The 9,123-nt window shown below is 50.7% G+C and overlaps 1 protein-coding gene across 4 annotated transcripts; it reads left to right on the top strand.

Annotated features, from left to right (window-relative positions):
- Positions 1 to 958: 958 nt before the first annotated feature.
- Positions 959 to 5,483, top strand: LOC140201624 (trypsin-like). Of its 4 annotated transcripts, XM_072266011.1 has the most exons (6): positions 959 to 998; positions 1,583 to 1,742; positions 2,237 to 2,487; positions 3,567 to 3,576; positions 3,682 to 3,811; positions 5,334 to 5,483. In XM_072266011.1, the coding sequence occupies exons 1-6, from the start codon at positions 959 to 961 to the stop codon at positions 5,481 to 5,483; spliced, it is 741 nt and encodes a 246-aa protein (XP_072122112.1). The 4 variants fall into 4 exon arrangements, with proteins under 4 accessions (XP_072122112.1, XP_072122111.1, XP_072122109.1 ...); XM_072266010.1 differs by lacking the exon at positions 3,567 to 3,576 and having other exon boundaries at positions 959 to 1,002; positions 1,599 to 1,742; positions 3,675 to 3,811; XM_072266008.1 differs by lacking the exon at positions 3,567 to 3,576 and having other exon boundaries at positions 2,237 to 2,505; positions 3,675 to 3,811.
- The last annotated feature ends 3,640 nt before the right edge of the window (positions 5,484 to 9,123 follow it).

Below are 9,123 nucleotides of genomic sequence, written 5' to 3' on the forward strand. Positions count from 1 at the left end.
TATAAGACATTGGTAAAGCCAAATTTGGAGTATTGTGTACAGTTCTGGTCACCGAATTATAGGAAAGATGTCAATAAAATTGAGAGAGTACAGAGGAGATTTACTAAAATGTTGCCTGGGTTTCATTTCCTAAGTTACAGAGAAAGATTGAACAAGTTAGGTCTTTATTCTTTGGAGCGTGGAAGGTTGAGGGGGGACTTGACAGAGGTATTTAAAATTATGAGGGGGATTGATAGAGTTGAGGTGGATAGGTTTTTTTCCATTGAGAGCGGGGGAGATTGAAACAAGAGGACATGAGTTGAGAGTTAAAGGACAAAAGTTTAGGGGTAACATGAGGGGGAACTTCTTTACTCAGAGAGTGGCAGCTGTGTGGAATGAGCTTCCAGCAGAAGTGGTTGAGGCAAGTTCGATATTGTCATTTAAAGTTAAATTGGATAGATATATGGACAAGAAAGGAATGGAGGGTTATGGGCTGAGTGCAGGTCGGTGGGACTAGGTGAGAGTATGAGCGCAGCACGGACTAGAAGGGCCGAGATCGCCTGTTTCCATGCTGTAATTCTTATATGGTTATATAACAGCCCGGCTCTCTCTCCAGTTCTCCGCCTCTCTTCCGCCTTCCTCGGGGAGATCACCTCCCACACTGTCCATTGAGTCCCTGATAGAGTAGAGACCCCCCCGCCCACCTCCACCACAATGATTTCCCTGGGATTGGTGACATCCCCAACTCTTACCTCGCTTCTCGTCCTTGACCACTCAGCATTGAGGCTGGGAATCTGACAGCTGACTCTCCTCCCCCACACTCCGTCCGCTCCCCACCCACTGCTCAAGGGCGGGACGTCTTGTAACTGCCCCGAGGTCCCCCAGCAGCTGCAACGCTCCCTCCGATAAGGGTCCCAAGTACAGGATAAATGCCCCCTCGGCACCCGCCGTGCCTCCGTCTCCGGGCATCGCAGTCACCATGAAGACCCTCTTGTTCGTTGCCTTCCTCGGGCTTACTGGTAGGTCCGTTGCTGACAGCCCTCCCTCCTCGTCTTGTCCTTCCCACCCACCTCCTACCTTTTCCTCGTTGCCTACCCTCTCTCCCAATCTCTTCTTTCCATTTTCTATCCTCTTTAGACCTCTACACCCCCGCTCAAATATCCGCTACCGTATATGTTCTCCTCTTCCCTCCACCCTCCTTTCCCCAGCCCCCTCCTACTCTCCCCGTCCCTCTCAGCACCCTCTTTTCCTCTCTACCCTTCCCTATCCTCCACCTTTTCCTATCAGCTATCTCCCTGTTCCCTCGACTTCGCCTCTTCCTCACATCTCCCTCTCCTACCTCGATCCCTCCCTCTCCCTCCTTATCCTCATTCCTGTCTCTTCTTCCCATCTGCCCCACCAACTCTCCCCTCCTCATTTCCACCACACACCTTACCTCCTCTCCCTCTTCTCCTCTGCACCTTTCCTTCCCACATCTCACCCTCTACACTTCGCCCCATCTGACTCTCGACCACACTCGGTTTCCTTCTCTCCCTCCCCTTTCTCTCTCTACTCACCATTACTCCCCTTACAATCGGTCTAACCATGTTCTCTGCCCCCTCAGCCGCCGCTCCCACCAGCGACGACGACAAAATCGTCGGGGGATACGAGTGTCCTGAACACTCCACCCCCTGGATCGTCTCACTCAACGTCGGCTACCACTTGTGTGGCGGGTCGCTCATCAGCGAGAACTGGGTGGTGTCCGCTGCCCATTGCTACAAGAGGCAAGTCTGGCAAAGGGTAGGGGAACAGTTTAGGCCCAGTCGAGCGTACCCTTCCAGCCCCTACACCCCTCACTCAGTGTCTGTAACCTCCTTCGGGCCTACACTCTTCCCGTCTCTGTGATGTTCTCCGGCAGCTGCACCTCTTCCCGTCTCTGTGATCCCATCCGGTTCATACACACTTCTCCATCTCTGTTGCACCCTCTGATCCCTACACCCTCACAGTCTCTCTGACCCTCTCCGGCCCCTACATCCCTCACAGTCTCTCTAACCCTCTCCGACCCATACACCCTTCACAGTCTCTCTGACCCTCTCCGGTCTGTATATCCCTCACAGTCTCTCTGAGTCTCCCCAAGCCCTACACCCCTCGCCGTTTCTGTTGCCCCCTGCACCCTTCTCTTCTCTGTGACCTCTTCCGGGCCTATATGCTGGGGACAGATGTATAGCGAGGTTTTCCTGAGGGTTGTAACTAGTCTGCTGCCTCCGCCTCCCCGCAGACGTATCCAGGTGCGTTTGGGTGAACACGACATCACGGTTGCGGAAGGGACGGAGCAATTCATCGAATCGGAGGTGGTGCTCCGCCACCCCAGGTACGACTACTACACCCTGGACTACGATATCATGCTGATCAAACTGTCGCAGCCCGCCGCTCTCAACCGCAACGTGGCCGCCATTTCGCTCCCAACGCAGTGCCCAATGGCAGGCGATGAGTGTCTCATCTCCGGCTGGGGCAACACCAAGGACCCAGGTGAGGATCGGGGAGAGGGTGATGGGAAAGTGGGTGGAGGAAGAGTGCAGAGAGGGAGAGAGGTGCTTATGGGGTTGGGGAGATGGAGGGAAAGGGAGGGGGTGATGGGACAGGGAGAGGAGGAGGGGGAAGGAATGACAGCTGTAAGAGAGCAGGTAAGGGAGAATGAAAAGATGGAGAGAGTGAGGAGGTACAGATTTAAAGAGAGAGAGAGCTGGCAAGAGTCGGAAGATGGGAGAGTAATAGAGAGAGAGAGACAAAGTGTGACTGCAGGTAAGTGAGAAAGGATGAGAAGGGAGCGAACGGGGGAGAGGGTGAGGGGATAGGAGAGCGGGGAGGAGAAGGGTGAAGGAGAGAGATGGAGTCGGGGAGAACGAGAGAGAAAGTGAGAGTGTGGGTAAAGGAGGAGAAAAGAGAGTGAGGCGAAAGTGGGGTGAGAGGGGGCGGACATAGAGGGAGGAGGGAGGAATGGGGAACGAGCGGAGAGAAGGAGGGAGAGAACAGCAGTATCAAAGAGAGTATGGGGAGAGAGGTGACAGGAGGGTGGATAAAGAGAAAGAGGGAGAGAAAGTGTGAGATTGTGCGAGGTGGAGTGAGGGAGCTGGCAAGGAAGAAGGGAAGAGGCGGGGAAGCTCGTAGGAACAGATAGTGGTAGGGAGAGATGCGAGGGGAGAGAGTGTGGGAGAAGGAGAAAGAGAGAGACGGGAGAGCAAAGGGAGGGAGGAGAGAGGGTGGGCGGGGAGGGAGGTAGAGAGAGAGAGAGCGAGAGCGGTAGAGAGAGCACATAGGGGAGAGGGAGGGGTGAGAGAGAGAAAGATGGAGGCGAGGGGAGGCAGATGTAGGAAGGTTCCGGGAGTGCACATGAGAAGAGTTTCACATCCAGCGAGGGAGGGAGGTGGTGTGTAGAAATTCCTCCAGCACCATCAGTGCCATTCGACTCTGGGTCGAGAGACGATGTGGGATCGGAACTGGGGGCGTTTAGCTCCTGGGATTCAGGGGTTGCGTGGGAAAGAGAGAGGGTGCCTACTGTGATATCTGAAGGCAGTAACAATCCCATTAGATAATGGGTTAGAATAGAGGGGCTGATTAGCCTCTCTCATGTCGAGGGACGTCGCGTCGCTTTAGGGAGTGGTTACTGGCTCTGATGTTCTCCCCCCTCCCCCACACCCCGACCTGTGCGTACCCAGCCGTCAGTAGTGGCCGGTTACAGTGTCTGAAAGCCCCCATCCTCAGCCAGAGGGTCTGCCAGAATTCGTATCCGTGGAGGATCACCAAGGACATGATATGTATCGGATTCCTGGAGGGAGGCAAGGATTCCTGCGAGGTACAGCAAAACTCGCCACTCCGACCTCTACTCTCTCTCCGTCTCTGTGACTCCTTCCGACCCATCTATATCAATGGTCTGGATGATAATGTGGTAAATTGGATCAGCAAATTTGCTGATGATACAAAGATTGGAGGTGTAGTAGACAGTGAGGAAGGTTTTCAGAGCCTGCAGAGGGACTTGGACCAGCTGGAAAAATGGGCTGAAAAATGGCAGATGGAGTTTAATACAGACAAGTGTGAGGTATTGCACTTTGGAAGGACAAACCAAGGTAGAACATACAGGGTAAATGGTAAGGGACTGAGGAGTAGAGTAGAACAGAGGGATCTGGGAATACAGATACTAATTCCCTAAAAGTGGCGTCACAGGTAGATAGGGTCGTAAAGAGAGCTTTTGGTACATTGGCCTTTATTAATCAAAGTATTGAGTATAAGAGCTGGAATGTTATGATGAGATTGTATAAGGCATTGGTGAGGCCGAATCTGGGGTATTGTGTTCAGTTTTGGTCACCGAATTACAGGAGGGATGTTAATAAGGTTGAAAGAGTGCAGAGAAGGTTTACAAGGATGTTGCCAGGACTTGAGAAACTCAGTTACAGAGAAAGGTTGAATAGGTTAGGATTTTATTCCCTGGAGCGTAGAAGAATGAGGGGAGATTTGATAGAGGTATATAAAATTATGATGGGTATAGATAGAATGAATGCAAGCAGGCTTTTTCCACTGAGGCAAGGGGAGAAAAAAAACAGAGGGCATAGGTTAAGGGTGAGGGGGGAAAAGTTTAAAGGGAATATTAGGCGGGGCTTCTTCACACAGAGAGTGGTGGGAGTATGGAATGAGCTGCCAGACGAGGTGGTAAATGCGGGTTCTTTTTTAACATTTAAGAATAAATTGGACAGATACATGGATGAGAGGTGTATGGAGGGATATGGTCCGTGTGCAGGTCAGTGGGACTAGGCAGGAAATAGTCCGGCACAGCCAAGAAGGGCCAAAGGGCCTGTTTCTGTGCTGTAGTTGTTCTATGGTTTCTATGGTTTCTACACCTTCCCCGTCTCTTTGACCCCCCTCCGGCCCTTCTCGCTCCCCGTCTCTGTGACCCCCTCCGGCCCTACTCCCACCCCAACCCCGTCTCTGTGATCAACTCCCTTTCCCAGTGCTAATAGCCTTCTCTGCTCTGCCATCTCCGACCCCGACAACCTTCCCCTTCCACTATCGGTGGGAGATGGGGGAGAGCTGTAAAGAATTGCACCCCTTCTCCATTTTCCCCTTCCTCCGATCTCGACCTGTCCACCGTCAATTCCCGCTCTCCGCCATTGCGACCGTGCCTTCAGCTGTCCGATCATTGCGCTGTGGAATTCCCTCCACACTCTCGCAAATTGACCAACGCCGCTCCCCCCACCCACCCCACTGCCTGACCCTCAAAAAGGTCCAGCTGCTAGGGGAGGCAGTGAAACATCTACCGAACGTCCTACGCCTCGGTCCCTTAGAGCCGGTGACGGAATCCATGTCTCCGTCCTTCCCTACAGGGTGACTCTGGCGGACCAGTGGTGTGTGATGGGGTGCTGCAAGGTGTGGTCTCCTGGGGTGACGGATGCGCCGAGAGGTTTTACCCCGGTGTCTACACTCGCGTCTGCAACTTCGTCTCCTGGATTGAGAAAACGATGGCAGCGAATTAAAGACACCGCCTCCCGCACCGGAGGCTCTGTAATGAATCTGAAAATAAATCAATACAATCTTTGCATGGACTACTGGCTGTCTTTATTCCCGGCTCTGACGAGCTCGTCCGTGCCCCGGTCTAGGATCAGGGCCTTCCTGCACACTGATTGTCTCTGTGCTCGGCAAATATCACTTAGCGGGAGAGTGTTGTCGCACTGTTCTCCTGCTCCGAATCCAGGGGTTTGGATACTGGAACAGTGCACGGTGCTCCCGGTGTGGGTCTGACCCAGGAATAAGGAGACTAGAAATGTGGGCCGTGCGGGTCTGACCTAGGGATACGGAGACTGGAACTGTGCACGTACCTTCCTGTGTGGGTCTGACCCAGGGATACGGACACAGGACCTGTGTACGGTGCTCCCGGTGTGGGTCTGACCCAGGGACACGAAGTCTAGAACTGTGCACTGTAGGGTATATATTCCGAAACTTTCCCAGTGGCAAAGGTGGCTGAAACATAAGGGCTTTGGTATTCGGTCAGAGATTTAGTTGGGGGATGTGAAAGACAATATTTTCACCCGTGGGTGAGGTCTAGATCGCACTGCCTGAGGAGGTTGGTTGGTGAGAGGGACTCTCAACAAACTCAGCATCCGAACAAGCAATGGAACAGCCGAGGCATAGAGAGGGGCGGGCCGAGTGCTGGAGATTGGTGTTGGTGGGTCAGTAGGAACGCAAAAGGTCGAACGGCCTGTTTGTGTGATTCCGTTGTAGTTTGAAAGAAATGCCGTAGAACACCTACCGAACACCGTGAGACCACAGTTGGGAAACACTGTCCTTTTCTTGTCTGAAACAGAGACGCTACGCTGGAAACACGCAGCAGGTGGGACAGCGTCTGAGAATGGGGACATAGGGTCATCAGGTCGGGTCAGGAGTCCTCGCCGGAATTGTGAAAGATTACTGTCCCAAGCCACCGCTTTTCTCTCTCTCTTTAGATCTGCGGAATTAATTCTACTCAAAATATCCGATTGAGATCAATTAATAAAGTGGGATTCGCAGTATTTGGGTGAGTGAAGGGGATTGGGGCTGAGGGAAGAGATCAGAATCAGGAATATGATGGCAGGAAGGAGAACAGCTCCGTCTATTTCTGACGTTTCATCCAAACATACAACTGGACGATCTGTAAACCTTCCTGGCTCTCTCTCCTATCACAAGAGGACACAGGTTTAAGGTGCTTTGGAGAAGGTACAGAGGATATGTCAGGTGTAAGTTTTTTACTCAGAGAGTGATGAGTGAGTGGAATGGGCTGCCGGCAACGGTGGTGGAGGCGGGTACGAGAGGGTCTTTTAAGAGACTTTTGGATAGGTACATGGAGCTTAGAAAAATAGAGGGCTATGGGTAACCCTAGTAATTTTTTAAGGTAGAAATGGACGTTAGTGCTGAGAGGTTTCTGTGGGAACCAACCCCTGAAGCGTTGGATGATGCTACGAGGAATGCGCTGTTGGCAATTGCTCAAAAGTTAAGACTAAGCGTGACCACTAAATTGAGGACAGCTCAGATGCAGATGATAATAGCCCAGCATTATATAGCTAAGGGAAATTTTGACGAGGAGGCGTTAGAGTTATTCGCTGAAGGTAAGGTACTTACTGAGGCTGAGGTTCAGTTGCATTTGAAATTGCAATTAAAACAGCTTGAGGCTGATGACGCAGAAAAGCAGAGGATCCATGAGGCTAGAGAGGCAGACAAACAGAGAGAGTTTGAGAGGAAGTTGGTGCGGCAAGGAGTTCCAGTACCAAGCCGTAGTAAGGAGCTGGTTGCACCATTTAATGTTAGTCACGAAATTGAGTTGGTACCTTCATTTGAAGAAACAGAAGTCGATAGGTATGTCCTACATTTTGAAAAAGTGGCCATAAATCGGAACTGGCCGAGAGATCAGTGGGCTGTTTTGTTACAAAGTGTGATTAAGGGGAACGTCCAACGAGCGTATTCAGCGTTGTCTGTTGCATGATTATAATGTAGTGAAAGGTGATATACTTACAGTTTATGAGTTGGTCCCGGAGGTATACAGGCAAAGGTTCCGAAATTTGAGGAAGCCTTCGGACCGCGCGTATTTAGAGTTTGCCCGTGAGATGCAGATCGCTGGTGTACCTCGAAAGGGGCAAGTGAGGATATTGACAACCTGAAAGAGTTGATATTGATTGAACAGTTTAAAGGTTGCATCCCTGCTGGTATAAGGAAGTACTTGGATGAGAGCGAGAGGCTGCGTCACTATCAGAGTCTGTTTGATTAGCAGACGAGTATGTCTTAACATAAGGTTAGGTATATTCTGAACAGGAGTTACCAAAATGGTAATAGAGATAATCCACCGGCTAAACCAGAGAGCAAACTGGGCAGTAGTGACAAAAGTAAGGAAGAAGGAAAGCAGTCGGGGGGAACATTTCCCAGTTTTAAAGTGCTACTTTTGTGGGAAACCTGATCATGTGGCGTCCAATTGTTTTGCTATGAAAGGGAAAAGGAAAAGAGAAAGAGAAAACCCCAAATGCCTGCATTCAGACGGTTAAAACAACGCTGAAGAAGGAGGGTCAGACCGAGTTCAAGAGGGACTCGAGAGATTTATTTCAAATGGGTTTGTATCTGTGAAGGAGGGGTCAACCCCGGTTCCAGTGAGAATCTGACGAGATACTGGGGTTTTCAGTCATTAATATTAAAGAGTGTTTTGGAATTTGGTGCTGAGACGAAGACTGGTGAAGTGAATATTATCAAAGGCATTGGAAAGGGAACTGAGGCCGTGCCTTTGTATAAGATAGTTTTCAAATGTGACTTGGTATTCAGATCAGTCACAATAGGGGTGCGATCTGAACTACCGATAGACAATGTTGATGTCTTACTCGGTAACGACCTTGCAGGTGGGGATGCTTATCCAGCAGTTAAACTCACAAGTCAGCCTGCTGCTGTCGAGGACCCGCCCATAGATGCTGATGTGTACCCCGCCTGCGCAGTGACACGAAGCATGTCGGAAAACGCCACTGATGTTAATGTTGATTTATCTGAGACTTTCCTACCATCCCTATACCAACAGGACTTAGAGGGTAGTAAGGCTGAGGAGAGCAAGGAGGAGGGGACGGACTTGTCCTTATCGAGGAAGGAATTTATAGAGGAACAGAATAAAGATCCTGAATTGTAGCTTTAAAAGAGACAGCTCTCACTGAAGATAAAATTCATAATGAGTTAGTGGGATATTACCTTAACGATGGGGTGTTGATGAGGAAGTGCAGACTCACCACGGTGCCTGCCAGTGAAGATTGGGCTATTGTGCATCAGGTAGTTTTACAGGGCTGAAATTTTAACCCTGACCAAGAAGATCCCTTTAGGTGGACATTTTGGAGTAAAGAAGACAGTGCACAGGATTATGAGGGAATTTTATTGAGGAAAGATATTGTCAATTACTGTAGAGGGTGTCATACGTGCCAGGTCATGGGAAAACCTAATCATGCCATCCCAAAAGCACCACTTAGGCCAGTACCTGCTTTTGGTGAACCATGTTCCAGGGTCATAGTGGATTGTGTAGGCCCTTTGCCAAAGACTGCAGCTGGCTATCAGTATGTGTTAACAATTGTGTGTGTTGCATCTAGGTTCCCTGAAGCCGTGCCTCTCAGAAACATCCAGGCC

Source organism: Mobula birostris, chromosome 8 (genome assembly GCF_030028105.1).
Source record: "Mobula birostris isolate sMobBir1 chromosome 8, sMobBir1.hap1, whole genome shotgun sequence".
NCBI lineage: Eukaryota > Metazoa > Chordata > Chondrichthyes > Myliobatiformes > Myliobatidae > Mobula > Mobula birostris.

What these genes read in the sequence shown, in the direction of transcription:
- LOC140201624 (XM_072266008.1), top strand. Translation starts at nt 959, where the DNA reads ATGAAGACCCTCTTGTTCGTTGCCTTCCTCGGGCTTACTG. An exon ending in GCTGCCCATTGCTACAAGAG is followed by an intron (nt 1,743 to 2,236) that starts GCAAGTCTGGCA and finishes GCCTCCCCGCAG; the next exon opens with ACGTATCCAGGTGCGTTTGG. An exon ending in GAGGCAAGGATTCCTGCGAG is followed by an intron (nt 3,812 to 5,333) that starts GTACAGCAAAAC and finishes CCTTCCCTACAG; the next exon opens with GGTGACTCTGGCGGACCAGT.